The sequence below is a fragment of the Sylvia atricapilla genome, chromosome 4 (genome assembly GCF_009819655.1).
Source record: "Sylvia atricapilla isolate bSylAtr1 chromosome 4, bSylAtr1.pri, whole genome shotgun sequence".
Classification (NCBI taxonomy): domain Eukaryota; kingdom Metazoa; phylum Chordata; class Aves; order Passeriformes; family Sylviidae; genus Sylvia; species Sylvia atricapilla.
In genome coordinates, this window is record NC_089143.1 from 55547951 (window position 1) to 55570033 (window position 22083).

Genomic DNA, 22083 nt, shown 5'->3' on the forward strand with positions numbered 1-22083 from the left:
GCCCCATGGGAGATGATCAGTAGGAGATGCCTGATGAGAGAATAAAACATGCCCTGAACCTTTGTGACTGGGAGAAGTCAAAATATGAATAAATTCAAATATGCAGAAAAAACTTCTCACTTCCCTCCCTGACCATATAAATTTCAGGTCTCATCAGTGTTGGAGATGTATTGATACATATCCACACACTCATAACGCCATTTGTCACAAATTAAAATACTGTCACTTCCGTGACTGCCATTCCTGAACTGCCTCTGCAGCTGCTCATCCAGAATCTTTATGTGATAGCATCAAAATCTCAATGCAGGAAGCAAACAGAGGGTTTCAGAGCGATTGCTGGGAAATCACGTTTCCTCCGTGGCTGCTGAAGTTCAAGGTGATTTAGATGCAGCTGGTAATGGAACAACATGAGTGACTCGAAACTACTTGAGACTGATTCCCTATAGGAAAAGGTTTATGCGATCATGACATCTGTGTATAACCCATAATAACGTCTGAAATGTCGCCCAATTGCAACTAGATTTGACAAAGGAATAGAGGTTTCAAGGATAATGAAGTCCCTGTAAGAAGTGCCCCCCATTCCTAAACAAGGATGTCCGCATAGCAGCAGCTCACATATTTACACGGCATTTCAGGCTTTATACCTACCCCATCCCCCTCAGGAAAAATGAGTAACTAGTGCTTATGCCTCAGCTGCTGCATATAAATCACAGAATGCACAGCCCCATCACTTTTTTCTACTGATAATGAGAGCTGGTGTGTGGGAGAAGACTCAGAGGGTTGTGGGGGTTTTATTTTTTTAAATGAAAATATTTTGAACTTTTTTTTTTTTTTTGACAATTTAACATTCCACCGCCAGCCCCTGCTGCCCAGGAGTTGGGAACACTATATTTTAGTCGCCATCAACTTGGTTTTCCTTCAGCATAAAGAGTGACCTGGCTCTTGGAAAGTCTGGGGAAAAGGAAACACACAAACTCTCTCTTTACTTCTTGAAGCATGGTGACCAGTCCACAGTCACACCTGGCGCAGCTGGTTTTGAATGCATATAGATTGGGACATGGGGAAAACCAGGGAAAGCTGAAATACAGAACGAGCAAAAAGCTGTGCCAGGCTCAGCAAAAAAGAGCAAAGTAACTGGTTCCTTTTCCAGACAGCAGAAAGAACGAAATTTTCCACTCCCCTAAAATATCTGTCCCTTCAGTTGTAGACAACAACTGAGTGACAAGAGATGGATGCCTGTGGATGAGCAACAGCAGAAGAACCAGGTCCTACCATCTAAGTGGGGGCCAGGCATGGAGCAAAAGGAGCCCTGGGAGAGCCGGCTTCACCTAAGCTGGAGCACAGCTTGTGAAAAACAGAGAAGGCTTTTTTAGGCCTCTCTGCACACTTCAAAGAATGCAATGTCATTTTTTATTTGTTTGAATAGAAAATTTGCCTTTCTATGAAACCGTGTACTATACTCAGTCTTGGGTGACTTGAAAAAAAAAAGCTGAGGTTTTTGGTGGTCATCAGGAAGAGATGAAACTTTGAACCTGTTTAAGTCATACCACATTAAAAATGCAAATTAAGACCAAAACATCAAAACACAGGCATCCCGCCAATTGCGTTGGGGAGCTGTAAATTGCTAATCAGACAAGTACCACACTGAGCTTTTCTTGCCTTAGAAGACAAAAACCCACATGCACAATGAGCTGCATAAATGAGCTCCTCAAAACAAGGAAGCAATCAGGCAACTCACTTCCCAGAGTTGCTAATCTTGGGCTGCTGAGTTACTTGTGACCCTCCACGCGCAGCTGCGCTGTGAGCACAGAATTGCCACACTGTGAGTTTAGGCTGCACTGCCATTAAGCAAACGAGCTCCTTCAGGGCTCAGTGCAAGGCAAAGGATTATCAGGAAATGTGTGTATGTAGAGAATACTGCTCAAAACCCCACTGCTTCTTTTAGGAGTCACCCCAATGCATTCAGTTCTTGAGACAAGCTCTGTGGTGCTGCTCTCCTTTCCTTCTTAATTTTCTCCGTTTCCACAGTGGCAACTTGCAATTTTCACCTAAATCTTTGCCCAAATAATAAAGACTACAAAGACTTTATTTTCTGCACGGAGAGAAATCAAATACTAAACTATCCCTGGTGTGCATTAAATATAACCAATAAACAATCATTAGCTGCCATTGGACCATAAAATTTGAAGAGCCCTAAACATATCATGTTGTTCATGGGAGCTCAGCGGTTTGTTTCATGTGGCTGTACAGCCTCCTTGTCAGGGTGCAGTAATGGGATATGTGTGCACCAGACATGCCTTTCAAGGGTGCAATATAGGTTCTGCTTAATGGAGTTCAGCATCCACATAGCTCACACTTCCTCCTCCAAATACTGGCAGCAGCGCTGCAAATAAAACAAGTTCAGTGGAGCCACCCAAGACAGACCACATTGTTAGAAGCTATTTTCTGAGCAGCATTTACATGCATGAAGTGTCGGCGCCTTGCTGATGGACTCGGAGGCTGTGTACATACGCAGAGCTTTCATTTTGCTTTCTGACAGCTGGATTGCTTACCGTGTATATCCTGCTTTATAGCATTCCAAAAGGGGGGAAGAAGGGGGGCAGAAACAAAAGAGAGATCCCTGCCATGATGGATTTGATCAGCAGTGGATGAATATACCTACAAGTGCGTTTTCTAAAATATATTGAACCACTAAAAGCGTAGCTGCTTTCTTCTGCAATTTGTAAGAGGCTTTGATATGAAACCCAGGAAAGTATGGAAATATGGAATGGCTTCTTGCAGCTGATTTGGGATGGCCTGCTTCTAGATGAGTCCTCTCAAAGGCTGCTAAAGCCATAATTAATGGCTAAATTCACTGAATTTTAGATGCAAGTTATTTTCAAACTCTAACTACAAATGCAAATACTATTTTCTATACTATTTTCTTTGCATTTTCTAGCATTGCCCATTATGACCCTTGACATCATATCCATCGAGGAAATGGATGGATTTGGTTAAAACACAGGATAAGGCAAATGATGCATCTCTTTAATTTTTTTTTTTAGTACAATCCCAGTATCCTCTTTTTTGCAGCAAAACTTGAGCAGTGGCCATCTAAGACCCAGCAGCTGAAGATATGGCCTGTAGGAAATGGCCACTTGGACATTCACGACAGCATTGCCAGAATCTCTTTGGCAATGTGGGGGAACCACACAGTGGGGCTTCCTGCTTTTCATCTTTACTTTAGAGGTTACAATCACAATAAGGGGAGATGCAACATTTCTGATTTATCTGAGGAAAAGGACCAAACACAGCTGAGCTAGCCTCAATGGAGTGATCTTTTAAAGGAATCACTATGCTGCAGCTTTGTCATAAAAACAAATTAATCTCCTAATATAAGGGGTTTGAACTGCTCTAAAACAAACAAACAAATACGAAAAGGATCAATCCCTATCCTTGAAATAATCATGTATATAAGAGTATCTTCATGGAGCAGCTACTCCAAAATGCCAATATGAATACTAGGACACAGGACACTTTAGAAAATCACAAGCACCCAGTGATGATAAAGCAACAGAGGGAGGAACAAGTGCCTGTTCCTGGCTATGTAATCTAGGCATGTGTTACAGGAGGGCTGAATTTAGAAAGGAAAATGAAATCAAGAAAACCCTACACTGCGTGTTTAAGCAAATCATTCTGAGATATATGAATGGTGGCACCAAATGCCAGGCGAAAAACAAATAACACTAACAGCTCCATAAGTCCTGCTTAAACAAATGCAGTAAATAATGGAGGGAGGCAAGTAATATATTCCAGAGGATGTTTTACAAAACCTGGCAAAACCAAGCAACTTCTTGCAATCAAATTATGTATGCCTGGCATATAGTTCACTACAAATTCTAATCAGTTCTACCCTTCTAATAACATTATACTGAAAAATACATCATCATCCATCAACCAGATGGAGCATGATAGTTATACAAAACATATTGTATGGTTTTTATTTTCCTCTATGAGAACGTGATAAAATTGTGCATTCTGGAATTAAAAATTATAAATAAATATTTTAGATTTGCAAATCTCTGTAAATATTTATTTGCAAAATATTATATATACATGTTTAATCATTAAAAAATACCACTTTGGGCTGTGGGGAGGGAGACATATTTTATTGGCACACACAGAGGACTGCTGCCTCTTCAATGCCAAGATAGTGAAGTATTTGCCTTCGGTGAATTTCAGCCAAACTTTCTGCCTGTACCTTCCGTGCCATGGAAACATTTGGGCACCCAAGGTCTATTTGCAAAAGCCAAAGGGTGAACAGTGTGGAAAGCAGCCACAAAATACTACACTGCAAACTGGATGGGTTAGGACAGTGCTTCAGCAAGGGCAGAAATGCAGGAACTGACTTTGCAGATGGCTGGAATATGTTTGAGGCTCAACGTGCCTGATGTAGGCCACTGTGAAGAGCTATGTCCTCTACAGAAACACCCCAGTTAAGAATAAATTTGTTTAAAAGTACAAGGCAAACTGTTTCCATACCTGATTCAATAGGTGTTTATATAATGCTCAAGAGGGGGAGTGAATAGAAGAGCTTGTTGGGCCAGGAAACAGGTGGCAACTGATGGAAAATCTTCAAAAATGGCAATCAGCTGTTGTGTTACTTATTCTTTGCCCTCTAGGCCTGTAAAAACCAGTCAAACTACTTTGGATAAATTGGTAGAGATCCTTAAAAACTTACACCCTCCTACCCTTATCTGTGTGGGCCATTTCCTTTCCTTTCCACAACGCGTGACATTCATACAAATTCAGGTCGCTGCTCTCCTACTCATGGGAGGAACACAACACAAATATCCATCTGGGATCCAAGCCTGCCTGCTGGCATGGTAATGGATCATGAGCAGCTCCACTGCTCTACAGATCTGCTTTTTCAAGAAATAAAGGTTCATAGATCCTAATAAGGTTTCAGGCAAAAAATTTGCAGTTAAACCTAACAGAAGATTAAATGCTGCCATGGCCTGACCTAATCTACGCTAAAAAAGAGCTTCAGAACCACTACTGGCTCACTGCTATATATGCCTTCATATCGAGCCCTTAACTCAGTTAAAGTGAGACTGGAAATGCAGACTGACAAGGGAAGAGAAAACAAAAAAGGTCAATAAAAACACATTGTTAATCCTATTGTAGCAAGGACGGCAAAGAGAATCAAAGGCTCCATTAGATGGTGTTGTTTTCCATTAGACGGTGTTGCATGATAATCTAACTTGTGCTTTCATACCAGCTTCAGCAATGTTGAAAACACTTAAGAATATTCTCAGTGATAAATTACATAGCTGTTCTGATTTGCAAAGAACCTGATGCACTCTACAGTCACCACCTATTTTGCCTGCAGGCTCTGTTAATTTGATAGAACGGCTTAAAAACAAAAGAGGAAGAAAGCAGTGTCTTCATCCAAGTAAGAAATATCTTTGGTTAGAGGAGGAGGATATTGCTGATACAGTACCAAACTGAGACTCTGGACAGTCCCCTCTGCTGATGTTACGCAATGATGTGACAAAATTTTCCTCAACTGGCTTCCCTAGAAAATACCTTTGCAAATAATTTCATAGTGCGGATTTTGTCCTGCAAGAAACACAGAGATAAGGCAAGGCACGCCTCCTGGTTGAGCTCTGCCTGAAGAAACCCTCTGGGCTCCTCACATCCATTTGTTGCCCCCCTTCCCATCTCTCCTGAGCAGATCCAAGCACTGCCAGGGCCACTCACACTTTGTCCGTGCCGTAGCTCCGGTAGTCCACTGCTGCCGACACGGCCACAATCAGCGCCGGCATGCCGTACCCCACCAAATAGAAATACTTCCTCCGGGAGTGCTCGCTCTCAAAAACCTCCACCAGCATGATGTAGAGCTGCACACCCTCCAGGAACATCCAGGTGAAAGCTGCCAGGAAGAAGAAGTGCAGGAGGGCAGCAAAGACGGCACAGGCAATCTGCATGAGGATTGAAAAGAGCAAGGGAAGGAGTTTGTACCATGATTAATTAATGCAACAGTCAGGAGTAGTCTTACTTGGAGGCTTAATAAAAATGAGCATGTTCTTATCTTCTGTCTCCGAAGGAAGAACCTTTTCTCACTTGGAAAATATGCGTGAATTGTTTTAAAATAGACACATATTTGCATATTTTAATGATATTAACAGATACAAAAGTAGGCACATACACAATCAGGCAAATAAAGAGCTGAAGATGTACATAGTATAAGCTAATTTTTACAACCTGCTTATTAAACAAATACTCACATTATTGACAAGCAACACACATACAGCCCCTGAAAGCACAGCAGGCATCAGCATGTGAATCCCAGTTATCAGCCAGGGGCCAATCCCTGTGAGGGCTTGTGCATGAATGAAGACAGTGCCAGAATGTTTCTCACTGGTCAAACATTGCAGATGCACTGAGACAAGAGCCTGTGACAGAAGCAGAAAGTGCTTTGCCTCTTACCGGCTGGTCAGTCCGGTTGATGCCAATGAGGAAGAGGAGCTCTGCCACGAAGAGGCTGATGCACAAGTTCTTGTGAATCGTGTTGCGGTCGCTCTGCAGCCCACGGAAGAAGCAGAAGGTGAAGATGCAGATCAGGAGGCAGACTAGTGAAAGCAGGATGCCAACCCATGTGATGAAGTCTAGGAGCAGGTCGTGGACTGCGTCACTGTGCTGAAGGTAAAACAAAAAAACTCATCAGTGGCATGATGTGTGACTTCTCAGGCATCCCAGGCACAGAGTAAGGTTGTCTGTGGCACAAGGCACCAGTACCAAAAAGATTAAATGGACCTAAACTTGAACTCTGCAGCAAGAAAGCTGCAACCTAAAACACAGACTCCCAAAGTGTCTTGCAACCTGCAGGTGCCCTGAATGGACTCAGATCCCAAAACCTTGCAGGAACAACAGTAATGCTGTTGATGAAAATACTGAGATATCAGGGCTAGTCTTGCGTGCGGCTCAATCTTGCACAAGCGTGGCAAAGGAGTGCATGGACACACAGTACAAAGAACCATTGAACAGAGCGATTCGAGTGTAAAAAAGCATTTCATGCTAACAACATCATGTCCAACAACTGCAAGTCCATTACAACCATTTGCCAACAGTGAAAAAAGACTCTCTTTAAATGTTCAGAGATGTATGAGCTTGGAGGCTTTAGAAAGAAAGAGATTGCTTACATATTTTTTTTTCTTCTTCCACAGGGGAAGGAGAAAAGAAGTTTGATTTTTCTTTTTCAAGCCCTGGAGTTATATTTTAGAGCTCCTGGGAAGTCAGATTGATCCTAAAAACATTACCCAGAAAAAGACACAAATTTGCTTTTAAACTGTAACAGAACAGTGATTTTAAGACAGCCTGGAAAGTGACTGATTCCCTGTGATGAACTTTTAACATGGATGTACTTCAAAGCTATGCAAACAAAGCCAATGCAAAGCTAGGCAACAAAATTTTATGAGAGCCAGGATAGGTGAGCCTCGGCTCTGCTGATGAAACACTGCTGCATTGCTCCTGAGCTTACACGGCATGTCTCTCATGGAAAGAGGAGGCACATGATGAGACCCTCCTGGTGAAACTATCCCACCAACTTCTTCCTTATTCGGGTTGTAAAACTTGCCTGTAACTCCCCAAGCCTCCACCAGATGCAGTGAAATTACAGATATCATTACTTAAGCAAAATGTAAATAAAACATGAGAAATATACAGTGAGCCACGAGATGACTGTGTGGGTGTGAGTGGTTAGAGTCAATGAGCTGGGGAAAAGACTGGCTGGAAATCTCTGGGGACATTTCACAAAGACCAGAGCAGCTCGAAGCCCAGCTTTGTGGTCCACCAGGCTGTGTTATAAATAGTGATCATATCCTCCACCATTTCTGGCATTTCAGTGACTTGGGCATTACACAGACTGGCAAACACAATAGTGTCACACTTCAAAAAGCCAGGGCAAAGTGGAAACGTTTTTCTCTCTATGGGATAAAAGCTTATGACAGATGGAGGAAAAAGGTGATTAATTTATCCACTTTCTTTGTCTGCTTGCCTATGATAAAGCTGCATCAAATGTCAGATGGCCTTTCCTGATACACACTCTGCTATGTTGGCACCTGCAAGAAACATCTCAAACCTTTCAGCTCCTTGGCTTTACCAGCATGAGTGATAGGCATCAAATGATAATGAAACATGGGGAGTAATTCTCTGCTCCATCCCTCCTACGCTCAAGTTCTGTCTCCAGGAAGACTTGGAGGTGGAGAGATGGAGGGCTCCTTTGTCCAAACGCCCTTGCATCTCTTTCCGACTGTTTCCAATACCTAAGGAACTAGAGGTCACAAGTCCAACAGCGAGACAAGAAATCATTGTGTGCTTTCTGTGGCTCATGACAGAAATGCCTATTCCAGCCAGCTCATCCAGCAGCGCCCAGAAACCTGACAAGATGAAGCACATCATTTCCCTGGCAGCTGCGCATTGCTTTATCTCAGTGCCATTCCAGCTCATCCATCCCTCTTAACTCTGCGGAAAAATGTTAATGCAAACCTTGCACCTTGCAAATCATTCTTTCTTTTCTCTGAGGCTGCAGGGGAATGGCAGGGGAACATCTCCCTGAACAAGCCCTCATCTGACTAGATTGGCCTGACAGGCTGAATGGACCAAGAGGTCTTGGGCTGGGCAACAGGACAAGGCAGCTAATGCAGGTGGATGCAGGGAGAAAGGAACCAGGCAGACTTTGGCCAGATGCACGCACCCCACCCAGATGTGGCCAGATTCATCCATCCCAAGACAAATTTAGCATGGTGCAGGGAAAATTCTCCAAGGGCTTCTTCCCCTGGGTGAGTTAAACCTCACAGGTCCCAACTCCTGCACCTCTTATCACAATACCACAACTCAGGTGATTTTAAGATATGATGTAAGAATTACAGGTGTTTATGCTCTTGGAGAGGGATCCTACCATCCATGTTTTTTTGTACTCTTCAGGGAACGGCTGCTTGCCCAAGAAGCTCACCCATGCTTAGCAATAAACACGCTTCATTGCTGTATTATTGTTATTATTATTATTATCACTCTTACTGCTTTTCTTTTTAATATTAATCGTAAAGATAATACTGATTTTATGTACATAACACTCATCCCTGGAGTGCTGGGAAACAACCATAAAAACAACTTCTCCATAATTACAATCTCCCTCCCCAAACTCAACAAACTCACAGAAGAACAAACAGAAAGGAATAATAACAATAAACTGGGAACAAGAGCAATTTAAAAAAAAACCTCAGGGGGAAAAAAAATGAATTTGTAGCTTTTCTAGTAAAGTCCAAGAGAAGAAGTGAGCTGAGTTTTAAAGGCTGGGTACACTCCAGCCTGTTTGGGATGCCCAATTTCAGGTGCTACTGCAGAGCCAATGGATCAGGGAAGACTTGATAAGCACTGGCATCCTTCCCATGGCAGTGCCAACTGCTCCCTCAGGGCAGGCACATCCAGAGCTTGCACACCAGCACGTACAGCAAAAGGCAACTTGCCTTTTGCTGGAGACTGAAACTTGTAAACTACTGCACTGTTACAGCAATCAGAATAATATGGGAAAAGGAAGAATAGTGGTAACCTCTCCCAATGCCATGAGCTTTTCCTTGCCATCACCTGATCACTGTGTGATAAACAAGTGGCAGCATAACCTGGCTTACACAGTTGATATATGGAGTTCCACAGTTTAATATGGTACAAGGCACACCAAGATTTTGTATGTAGGTCTCAGCCTTCAAGCCTGGTCTCTTAAGCACAGAAAAATCCAAGTAGAGCAAATCTTCTCTTTACCCCGTCCAACACTGTTCGAAACTCCTTGACTGAGGATAAAACAGCTTTGATGTGCATGAACCACTGAATCACAGCATGGTGAAGGTGGGAAGGGACGACCAGTGGGGTCGTCTGCTCTGACCTCCCTGCTCAGGTCCAGCTGGACTCTGTGCCACTGACCATGACCCTCTGGGATATCTTTCCAGCACAGTGAAAGCCCTAGGGTCTCTAAAGCATGCAACATACATCTGACACCACCAGTGTATAGACAACAGTCACCTGCTTCTCAATGATATTCCCAAATACTTGGGCAACTAGAAGAGCCCATGAGAAATACCAGATGTCAGCCCAAGAGACAATTTCTCAAGAGCATCAACTGAACAGCTCCTAGCCCAAATGCACCATGGCTCTCCAGACTGGTGCCACAAGACACTGAGGTTTGTTACCACTAAGCCACACTTGCTTTGCAGAATAAGCTGACACACAGATTACACAGGAACAACTTACTGAGTAATTGAAAACAACAAACAAAACCCAATACACTTCAGTGACAGGGTTTCTATAGAAAGTATGTTTTACATTTATGATTTAGGTATGAACCCAACCCAAAGCCCAGTGAAAGGAGATGTCTCTGGCTTTGGAATAAAGACCTGATCTTGTTCCAGTGGCACCAAGAGCAGTAGGAGGAGAGTTGCTGATGGGGATTTGCACAGGAGGAGTTACAGGAGCACTGGTAGCAACCACAGCAGGGTGAACAGGCAGCCCCGATATTATCCAGGCTGAGAAAAATCAATGAGCAGCTCTGGCAGTGCCTGTACACCAGAGCTGAGCTAATAAAAACAAATCCCAGGGAATGTCAGCTTATGACAGAATGGCTCTCCCTGAGATGAACAGCCATTTCCTCCCTTATTAAAAACATCAGCAGAAGAAAACAGCAGCCAAACCAAGCTGCCAGCAGCAAAGGACACATTCCTTTGCCTAATCTGTCCCTCCAGGAATGGAATAAGTAATATCTTTGGAGGTGGAAGAATAAGCAAGCAGTAAATAAAAACACAATGTCATCAACTAGCTCAAATATGACCGCTTGGTGCCTGGTGGGAGCTGGCAGAGTGCTGGGCTGGGCAGAGACCCAACTGGGACAGGTTTGAACTTCTGTGCATTGCTGATGCTGCTTCTTGGATCTGTAGCTCTTTGGGGCCACGTGGGGTCTCTCTGCCCTTTTTCCCCATCTCGGGTGGTGAGAGAGGTTTAACTGCTATGACCTGGCTGTAATGCTTTGTGGCTATGTGCAAAGGGCTACTGAAGAGGCAGATGGCTTTGTAGATGTGTTAAAAGCACCAGCTGGGGTACATGAACTGGGAGGAAACCCCAAGGATTCCTGAAGTGCATCTGAGCTGGCTAAAGGCCTGACCTGCTGTGGCTATGAAGGCATGAGAGGCTTTAAGTGAGTGTTTCCCCTTCTGTGGCCAAGAGGAATACGAGCTGGGGGACCCCTTTGCTTTAGCATCCATCTTCCCTAAGGATGCACCAAGGGAGGGAGACAGGTGTGCTCCACAGTGAATACAGCACCCATGGACCTGGTACACATTCCTTCTGGGCTCTGCAAAGGTGATGCCCTCATTGGCACCATCAGGTCCTGACCCAGGAATAAAGAGAGCAAAACTCCCACCTGAAGTCCCTGTGCAACATTACTGCCTTCTGACTTTGGCTGCTCACAATAAGGCTGGGATCTCTTACCATTCCTACAAGGGGGGTTAGTCACCTTTTCTCTCTTTGCCTTAGTCCACGAAGCTGCCTTCATATTCTGCATGGGAACACAAACCATCTTCTTCCTCTTCTGCCTTCCTCAGAAAGATGGAGGCCTCCCAGCAGAACTCACTCCCATAAACCTCTCCCCAAAATGCAACAGCCTTCCAGAGAGTGCCAGAAGCAGCAGTCTTAGAAACCCCCATGTCCAGAAGAAAGCTGCATGGGGGCAGTGAACACAGAGAAATGGGTACAGACCTCACCATGTGTCACAGGCACTACTGCCCATACAGCATGTGCCCAGAGCCCACTATTTCCACTGTAGTCACCAATCCCACCACAACTGAGAGGCAGCTGAGGTGAGGATCAGTCGTGGGGACAAGGTGAGGCTTAGGAGTAACAGTTGCATCCATCATCCTGCTCTCCCATGATGGCTGGATTTTGGCAGCTCTGATTACTCACATCGCATCTCCAACCCAAGAAATGAGCAACAGCAGTTGTGCCAAATTCAGTGTAACCATCTATCCATCCAAGCTGTGAGAATGTCAGTTTCTGGAAGAAGTTTCTTGCCACTGTAAGCTGTATGACTTGCACATGAAGGTTAGAACACAGGATCAGTCCGCAGTAACTCCAGCTTGCTCCTCTACTGCTTTCATCACTGGACCACTACATTCTACTTAGACCTCATATATTTTTATTCCCTTCTCTCCTTAGCTTGCCTTATGCTTCCACTCCCCAAATAATCAGCACAGTGTAACATGTTTGTGGTAAAAAAACCACCTGAAACCTTCCTATTAATTACAACAGTCAAAACACCTTTCTTTTTCCCCTCATTCTATCTCTGCTTAAAAAGAAGAGTAAGATCTGGCACTCACTACATACTGATAAGCAACATTTATCTACCCTGGGGGTACCTTTGCTTATTCTGGTTTGGGTGGTTTTTTTAATTGCATTTTCCCACCAGCTCTGAACTTGTTTTCTGGCTGCATAATTTTCCCATGATACATTTAAGATGCATCTGCTATAATTAGTATGATGCAAAGCACAAGCTTATGAAAAACAACTTGTAAATTTTGAATAATTCTACAGCAATTACATAGGTAGGATGGCTTATTTAACAATGGGCTTTGTTCCACAGCACGGGAGCCATACATTTCTATAGACAGTGGCTAGAGAAGGACCTGCAGGTGAGGGTCCGCTGCTCTTCCCAGCAGTTATGCACCCAGCTTGTGTGCACAGCCAACTCTTGGTCTTGGACGCAGTTATTTTACCCCAGTGGGTGAATAAGAAACTCTGAGCCAAACGTATTTTAACAGGCAGAAAGCATCTTCAAATACTCCTCTTAAACAGGTACTGTCCTAGTCAGACCAGAATTGATCCCAGCAACTCTTACTCTTTGAGCACAGAAATAAATCCCTGCTGCCATGGTCAGCGGGTGGCATTTTCTGTCCCTTTGGACAAAGACATATTGCATTTTCACGCTGGAGAGCCAGATGGCCATCAATCACCTCTCCTCAGCAGCGCTACCTTCCAGCTCCACCTTGCCACACACACTCTGCTGATAATTAAACCACAGCCCAGGACTCACAGAGCGGCCACCGAGATCCCCTCTGGAGAACACGCTCCTGTGCCTTGTTACCAGGCACAGAGATCATCCATGAGCAGATGTGACACTTGTCAAACTGCTGCTGGTTTGTGATTAAGGAGCAGGACTACGATGTCTGCTCCCCATGATGCCCAGTTTTCAGTCTCATTAGGCAGGGTGCTGTGGATACTCCTTACACCAAAGGATGTTCCTTATGGAGCCAAAAATTCCAACAACCAAAGTCAGGAAACTACAAATCTCAATCACGGGAGAAAACTGTTTCTGTTGCAAAACTCACAGCGTATTATTAATTACTAAGTATAAAACAGTCCTTTTTAGAGATCCTGGTCATTACCAGAACACTGGTCTTAGAGGTCTTGCAGAAACACACAAAATCATTTCCCCAGGGATCATTGCACCTCCAAGAACACTAACAGGGCACAGAATGACTAAGGAATGCCTTTTTGAATCAGCCACAAGATTTAAAAAAGGCTTAAAAGCGTATCTATGAGCAGTGAGCATGAGTCAATGAATGACAACAACCCCCATTTGTTTTTAAACCTCCACTTTTTCAAACTAGCAGGTATTGTCCTGCCAGGACTTTAAAATCAACTCATTACAACAGCATAAGGAAGGTCACATAAGCCACTTTCTATGCCAAGAGCCACATGGTCAGCTCCGCCATGGAACGAGACAGTGCCACCAGGAAGAACAAGGTGACAAGCAGCTGGCGAGGCAAGTTGGAAATGTTTGCATATATGTATCCGAAATATGCATCTGTTATATGTGGGAGGAAACCCTGCCCTGCCTCTGCCCTCAGGCCAGGATGATCACTGAAGTGGACATGCCAGGAAGCTGTCCTGTTGTATCACAGTCAACAAACTGGAGCCAATTTGGCTCTCACAGCAGTGGTACTTTGGCTGCAGCCAAATGATAAAACATGACCTGAAAGTCTTGAGAGCACTTGTTAACACCCAGAAACAGCCACTAGCTAATAGCACACTGGCTTGGCACTCAGGAAGCTTCCAGCTGCAGCTCTTTCCAACCCGCTGGATGAACATGGGCAAGGAAGGGTCTTACATTCTTTTCCTGCAAGACGAGATAGCAGCAGCTCTACTCATCTCATGAGATTTGGATGGAAAGTGCAGACAGGGCTGACCTATTTGCAGTTTGAGACAAGGCTTGTTGAGCACCAGGCTGTATCTGCACCACGCAGTAGGGAATGCCCCCATTCACACCAGTGGAGTGGATCACTATCTGCATTTCCCAGCTGCAACCTCTGACTTCAGTGACTCAGGCGAATCTGTTGATTCCAGGTGTGCGATAATGAGACAAACACACATTTCTTATGAAAATTCAAGCAGTTGTAGGGAACTGGCAAAACCAGGCCTGGACTGCAGAATGCCATTAAACTGTACATATGTGCTCTGAATGGGCCTTTTCTTCAGGCATCTCCCAGGACAATGCCACAAATATTAATGGCATGTTTCCTGGACTAGGACTGGCTCCTGCAGAATAAAGTGGTTACCATAACCTGCAGGAGCAACAGATATATCCTGCCCATTTCAGCTGGACCCAGCTGCTGTGCAAAATGTGCTCCTGGGCTCCCATTTCTTTTCTTGCAGAGCTTTTGTCATGCATGATGCTTATTTAATATATATTTTATTGCGGCCCTTTACATTCCTCTTCAGATTATTAAGTGGAAAAAAATACACAAAGCCGTGACACTGGAAGACTACTTGAGAAAAAGTAGTTTTAAAACCATAATAGCTTTTGTGGTTATGCTGGTCATGGAAGGGATTCTGAAAAGTTCTGCCTGCATGGAAGATGCCAGTTCCATATCTAGCTCAGAGCTGTGGATTTTGCTGCTGTGCCAGGCATATAAAATGGAGACTCCACAATGAAGAAAATGACTAGGCCAAAATCTTTTGGGCATCAGGGCCTTCCTTCTCTCTCCAGTAGCTCAGACTGCCCTCAACCAAAGACAGTCAAGGCAGCTCAGGAGATGGAAGACCATCTCAACCATTCTCCTGTTCTTGAGTAAAATCCCAAATGTGCGCTTCACTGCCAAAACAACTGCTACCATGAGGAACATCTACCTTCAGGATTAACTTCTCTAGCTCCAGTAGGGTTAGTCATGTGGAAAGCCAGATTTACACTACGGACATAAATGCAGGCAGCTGGTCAGGTACTAGCCTCAAGCAGATGCCCAGTCTATACAGGATGGTACCAGAAGCTCCCCTCTCATGTGTCACACTCTGTACCTCTCTGTCACACAGTGAGATGCAGACAATGTATTTTTCCCCTAGCTGGGAGGATGAAAACACTGTTGGCTGCACACATGCACCTCACATAGACACCCGTGGCAGTGTATCTGCAGCTGCCCCCAGCAGGACATCCAACCTGCACCCCATGAGGCAGATTGCACACTTCTGTCCCCCACCTCGCTACACCCTGGCAGCACAGGGAGGACCCTATGAGAAGAAACTGAGCCAGGAGACATTCTGCTCCAGTTAGCAAAGGATAGGATATGAAAACACCTAAACCTGCTCACTCACCATCCCCAGCTCAAAACCGGCCATGCTAAGAGCCTAAGACAGGCTTTGCATTGCTGTGACTATTTCCTGTTTCACCACAGAGCAGAGGGAAGACTTACATCAGATGGTTTCTACTTTCAGAGTTACTGTCACACAGCAACTTCCCTGCTCAGCTCCATCAGCGGTAACAAAATGGTGCCACACATTGACCACCTTTCCTGCCCACTGCATTGGCAGCCTGGGAATCCGCAATGCCTACCTTAACTTCCACGTGTGCCATCAGGACTGCAAAGTTGGTGAGGTGGTTGCAGGAGCACGTGGTGTGTGTCTTGTTGGTTGTCAGCAGGCGACAGCCCTGGGTGGACCAATACCCTGTCATCGTACGCTTCGTGTAGCTCCAGAACGAACAGTTTGGGTTAAAATTTTCCTCTGACTGCTGCAGGAAAGAAATTAATAAATGCAGTAACAATGATAGGCTCTCAGAGATTTCTAAACGCACTACTGAGGCTCTTTGTAACTCTCACCCTTTAATTTTAGATAAATAATCAGGAGTGGTTTATACGTCAAGTATTACTTGCCAATACTAGAGAAAGTTAGATTGTTGCTGCACTCTTTGCTAATGCAAACTCAGTTCTTTGTTCTTGATTAATTTCAGACATTGACTAAATCCAGCTCTTCAAAACTAGACTGCTTCATTTGCATTGCAGAGCAGAGAAATTAATTGCTTTAAGCAATCAACTTTTGCAACGACTGAGCGTGGCTAACGGGAGGACTCGCTGTCCTCTTTTGCTGTAATTCCACTTTCCTCTAACGTCCCCTGCCACTATGATAAAATAATATTATGGTCTATTCTAATTTATTGGTAATTTTTAATTACAGAATGATGCGTGTCAGCAACCGAGCAATGGGCATCAGCTCAAAGGAGACACTTTCTTTACTTGTATTAATGCAATGTAAAAGAGACCTTCTCCATAAATAACACAAAGTGCAAAGGAACAAAAGCATAATTCAAAATCTAATCAAGGACTGCTGGGGGCCTCACAGCAGCCAACTTCTGCATCATTTCATTTCAGAACCTGAAAAAAACAAAGAGAAGCGCTTTTTGAACTCACACACCTTGATGTGCTTGACAGTAAACACCACAGGATCAGCCAGGTAAACCTTATTGCTGAACTCTTTATTTATTGCTGCCGTGATGACAGGGGAGTTGACAATGACGGAGTGATTGGTCGACATCGCTTCTGTCCCCAACTTCATGCTGGCGTTCTCCGTGGAGAGATAGGTGCCCAGGTTGTTGTACAGCACAAAAGCCACCCTGATCTCACCTAGAAGAGAGGTAAGAGGTTAGACAGCCAGGTTGAATCACTGGGGTGGATTTTTCGTTTTTTAGATTGCAAATCTCTTCTCTTAACCAACTTCAAAACTGCTTGGAGAAAATGTGAAAGGACCAGGATGTGGCATATGAAAACCCACTTCTTGCCAATTCCAGTGAGCACCAAGAAGCACAACAAGCAGTCCTTGGATAAGAAGGGCAGAGCTGCTTCTTCCCAAAGAAACTTTTATAACCAAACAGATGAGCAGAAGACAGACAGGGAAGGTGGGCTTATTTTTGGCATCAGTAGGTGTATCTGGCTTCAGAAAAAAACCGGCCAGGTGGCCCATTTCCCACCTGACATCACTTTATTCTCCTGGATATACCTGGGAAACATGTTTCAAGCTGACAGGTTGCACAGATGCAGTATAGAACCATAATTTAAGTAATAAATTAAGACTATCTGGTAATAAATTAAGACTATCTCAGAAAAGTGTAGGGACAACTCTGAGAGAAGAAATCAAAACATTTCCAACGCAATTCCAATATCACATGACAGGTAAAACAGAATTCCAGACATTTCATTTAAAAATACATTTGTTCTCTCAATTTGCCCATCAGATAATGACATCACCACCATTAGAGAGCCTGCAGAAAACCAAGTCTACCAGCCAACTGTTTTTAACTGAAACCATACAGTTTGCCTTCTGTTTTGCACATTATTTCACAGCCTATAAATAAGAAAGGAATGTGATTAGTTTGCCTTTATATGTATTAGTTGTGGAGAGGTATGTTTTTGTTTCTGTATGAATCACCACAGCATCTGAGGAAGGTGAGACACTGGTGACTCCAAAGATTCCTCCCAATCTAAATCCTTTTATAATAATTTTATTTGTAGCTCTTTGGTGACCTCTGGGCATGTGTCAAGCTGGTGCAAATTGATGGGGTTCTGCTTTGAACAGAACTCTCCAGTGATACTGTGTTTAGAAAAATGAAACTTCCCTTTCATTGCTGCCAACAGATAGCAGAGTAAAAGTCCTGCCCTGCTGGAGTTTTGCTACACAGCTTGAGTTTTAAACTGTCTCTAAAAGAAATACTTCCTCAAATCCTATGTGCAAGTGAGCCAATAGCAAAACTTTCTTTCTGAACCACCAGACCAAACTTTGTCTAAAATTTTTGGAAATTTTAACACATCTGGTCTGGTTGTAATGCTGCCCTATCACTCCATGTTTTTTATTCATTATGCAGAGGAGGGTGAAGCACTAGCACAGATTGCCCAGAGAAGCTGGGGATGCCCCATCCCTGAAGGTCTTCAAGGCCAGGTTGGATGGGGCTTGAGCAACTTAATCTAGTGCAAAGTGTCCCCGCTCACGGCAAGGGGTTGGAACCAGATGATCTTAAAGGTCTTTTCCAACCCAAGCCATTCTATGATTCTGTGTTTTGCTGCAGTGACCAAAGCCCATATATGAGTGTTGTCCCCTGAACACAGATTAAATTTCAAAGGAACTCAGAAATAGAGGCATGTCTGGCCCGCCAGCAGAAGCCTATGAGTTTAAAGTTGCTCTACAATGAGGCTGTAGAGAACAAAAAATGTGCCTGCTCAAACTCCTGATCTGGAAATAAATGACTTGGCAGGATGAAGACCATTCACACATAGCATCATCTAAAATTTATGCTGCATCTGGAGATTCATAAGATACAGAAAGACACTAAAGATTTAGACTCATAACAGTTAATCAACCTTTTCTGCCATGTTGGCTCATTATTAATATTTGCTACTATTGTTTTCTCCCTTGACTTTTTCAGATATTTGTACGGTGCCCTGCTGTGAAGCAGTTTACTCAAATGAGCCTCTTATCCCATCTGAAGCCTCCTACTGCAGACATCAGCAGTTAAAAGCACTCCTCTGGATTCAGCACTGTGCCCCAGAAGCCCCATAATTTAAGGATCTGATGCATTTTTACCATCACAAAATACTTTTGAAGGCTGTGAATCACTTAGCAATATAATACATTCCCAGTCAGCCAACATAGCTTGCGGTCAAGGGCATGAGCAAATGATGCGACCCGTTAATTTAAATACTAACATAGCAATTAATACTTTTCTTAAAATGGTTAAACACAAAACAATGCCTAAGGCATGACTGCCTCATGAGGCTGGCGTGGCCTGAAGTGCCAGACCTACCATTTCGACCATTTTGCTTCAAGGTATTTGCTGACAGCTGAATGGCGCTGCCATGGCCCATGTTCTGGGGAAACTTCAGATCTTCCAGATTCCCATCTGTGCTTAGTCTCGCAACTTCCAGCTCTGTGTGCAAGAGAGACAGACAGTAAGAAAAAAATCTCTGCTGAAATGATCTTCAACACGGTATTTCAAAGCTACAAAATGGTGTTCCAGACCAGCTGAGAGGAGAGGAATCAACTTACAGTGCTGCGTGCTAGAATGCATCTGGGCTCCTATTTCTTTTTAAATCTTTGCCCTGAAGAAGTTCTAAATTTAATTAAAAAGAAAAAAAGTGCAAATAAATTCTACTCTCTGTGGAAGACAAAAGACAACCAGTTCTTGTAAACAAGAACCTCAGGATATTAAGGACAATGGTTAAAATGAAAATCTGAGAATACTAGTTCTTTGCCACTGGCGATTGGTACTTTCTGTAAATGTTATCAGTGCTCAGGATCTGTATTCATGGAAATAGAAAGAAGAGTTGTTCTCATTTAACATATGCACAGTGGGAGTGCTGGTGCTTTCCATCATGCTTGTTTTTTAATTAAAATCAACAATCAGCTGAATAAAGACACAAATTTGTATGAAATGAAACACAATTGCCTTACGATGAACAATCCCCCCGTGAAGCAGTGCTCTCATTGCTCTAGCTCAGATTATACCCTCAAAGCCAAGAGTAATAAAGGCAGGTCAGGTGCTCATATTCCATGGGATTTCAAGGGTAGAGAGCTGCCTTATTCCTTTAAGCTCTTTTGGAAAGACTTTGAAGTCCTTCAGACAAAGGCCCAAGACGTATCTAACAAATGGCTCTCCAATTAATCTAGGGACCAAGACCAAAGCCGGGCTTCCCAGCCTTTACTCTTCCACTGGCTGCTCTCGGTACTTATGGGATGTGCCCCTTACGGATGTTGTCAGTGTTCTCCCGGACAATGTCTGTCTTCAGCAGGTTGTCAGCCAGAACAAAGGCACTGTCCTCCACCGTGTCCAGCAGCTTGGTGGCCGCGCGCTGCTGCTCACTGGCGTTCAGGTCCCTCCACGCATTCAGAGCCTGAGGCTGCAGGAGGTTGTTCACTGTCTCCACCATGGCCTGCAAGGCAGAGGGATGCAGTGAGAAAAGGCTCCAGCAAACCTAAAGGACCAGAGATCTCTGACATATGCTTTGTCCCATCCTCCACACACATCAGTTTATAGGGAGAAGACAGCATCTCCTTCCCCCACCCATTAGGGCAGCCTGCAATAGAGCAGGACAATTTTTATATATCAGATGGGACAGGGAGGAAATACTGATTTTATTATAAATGCAGGCTGGGAATGGTGCTTTTCTGCTTCCATAATCATCAGCTGGGCTCAGAAAAAGAAGGAATTAGGGCAGATGGGGAAGGAGGGGTAGGAGGAAGACGACGGTTAAGGAAACATGCAGGAAAACCCATCTGCAACACCAGAACTCAAGAGCAGGGCTGGGGCACTCACTGAAGGTATTCAGTATCTGCAAAGACTAGGCTCCCTAAAACATTTCCCGCCACATAACCCAGGAAACCATGAAGACACATAAGCACACCACTTCATCCAGAGCAGCAGCAGGTTCCCATAGAGATTTAGATAAGACACTACATTTCAAATCACTGCATTCAGGAAGGAGTCAGTCCTGCGGAAACTGCTTCAGTCCCTCCTACAGTGCACCTTCTGCCCTGGGCTGCCACGCACAAAGAGCTCTCCCATGGATAACTTCCCACAGGTTAATCTGGATGCACACACAGGATCACACGAAACTGTACTGGTCTCACGACTGCAAAAATACTGCAGTAGAATTTACCCAAACTGAAGGCTTTTCTCAACCTAAACTCTCTGCTTTTTTTACTAACCAGAGCTGACTCAACCACTTTTAAGCTAACATTTTTTAATGAGACCAGCTGTACCAGTTGATGGAACTAATTGTGCAGAGGAAAAGGATAAAAAATAAGCTACTTTGATCATGCTTTCTTCAGCTGGTTATGGTCTAGTCACCAGGCAGGCCTACCCCACAGAGAAACACCTCCACTGCCTGCTAATGCTGACTGCAGAAACCAACCTCACTTCCAAGATGAAACTGCTGTTCATAATAGTTTTCTATATGCTGAGCACATAGGCATCAAACCCACACCTCTCTGCTGCGCAAGCTGATGACAGTCCCATGGGACTTCAACATTTTCCAAGCCTAAAGTGTGCCCTATGGGCTCACTGTCACGGGAATACTTCAGTATTTACTCCTGATACTGTTGCTAAACCCATGGGTGGAAAGAAGCTGCGGCATAGCCCACCCTCCAGCAGAGCCTTCAGGAGGAGCGTTACAATGGCAACCCGTGGCACAGAGAGCACAGAGCGTCCTGACTCACTCACCAGTCATGGTCAGGTGAAAATCAGCAACGGGAGGATGCGACCACATCAAACTACATTTGTTGAACTAGATTTCATTGCTACATCCACGCGTTAAACAAATATTTCAACTGCAGCAAGGTTCAAGGAGAAGTAAAAAGACAGCTAAAACTGCCACTGCTGGTGCTTTTAATCCCAGCAAAGATACCTTCCTTGAGTTTGAAAGGTTTCTCACACCACCATATTTCCTGTTGGGAGACTATGCCATAGTTGAGCCACTCTGGCAGCACAAAGCTCCTACTTTCACAGTTACATTTATTCATGGTCAATTAACTCATTTGTTCTTATGCCAAACCTGTCCTATACCCTAAACAGAATGCCTCACTCATTTGATTTAAAGTGGAATTTGATAACCATAAATCATTTTTTTAAACTGATTATTAAACTGATTTTCCTGAATAGTCTAAAAATTATCTTAACACATTTGCTATGTACACACAACAAGCTGGTTGAAATTAGTAGTCAAGTAGAAACTGAAAAATCCATAG

The 22083-nt window shown here is 43.9% G+C and overlaps 1 protein-coding gene across 1 annotated transcript in view; it reads right to left on the minus strand.

Moving 5' to 3' along the window:
* ADGRL3 (adhesion G protein-coupled receptor L3) overlaps positions 1-22083 on the minus strand; it is a 480164-nt gene that overhangs the window by 48527 nt on the left and 409554 nt on the right. The window contains exons 12-17 of the mRNA XM_066317961.1: positions 20087-20270; positions 19145-19267; positions 16765-16973; positions 15908-16084; positions 6472-6681; positions 5743-5963 (exon numbers count right to left, since the gene is read on the minus strand). Of these exons, the coding sequence (XP_066174058.1) occupies positions 5743-5963; positions 6472-6681; positions 15908-16084; positions 16765-16973; positions 19145-19267; positions 20087-20270 (1124 nt within the window). The remainder of the gene's footprint in view (positions 1-5742; positions 5964-6471; positions 6682-15907; positions 16085-16764; positions 16974-19144; positions 19268-20086; positions 20271-22083) is intronic.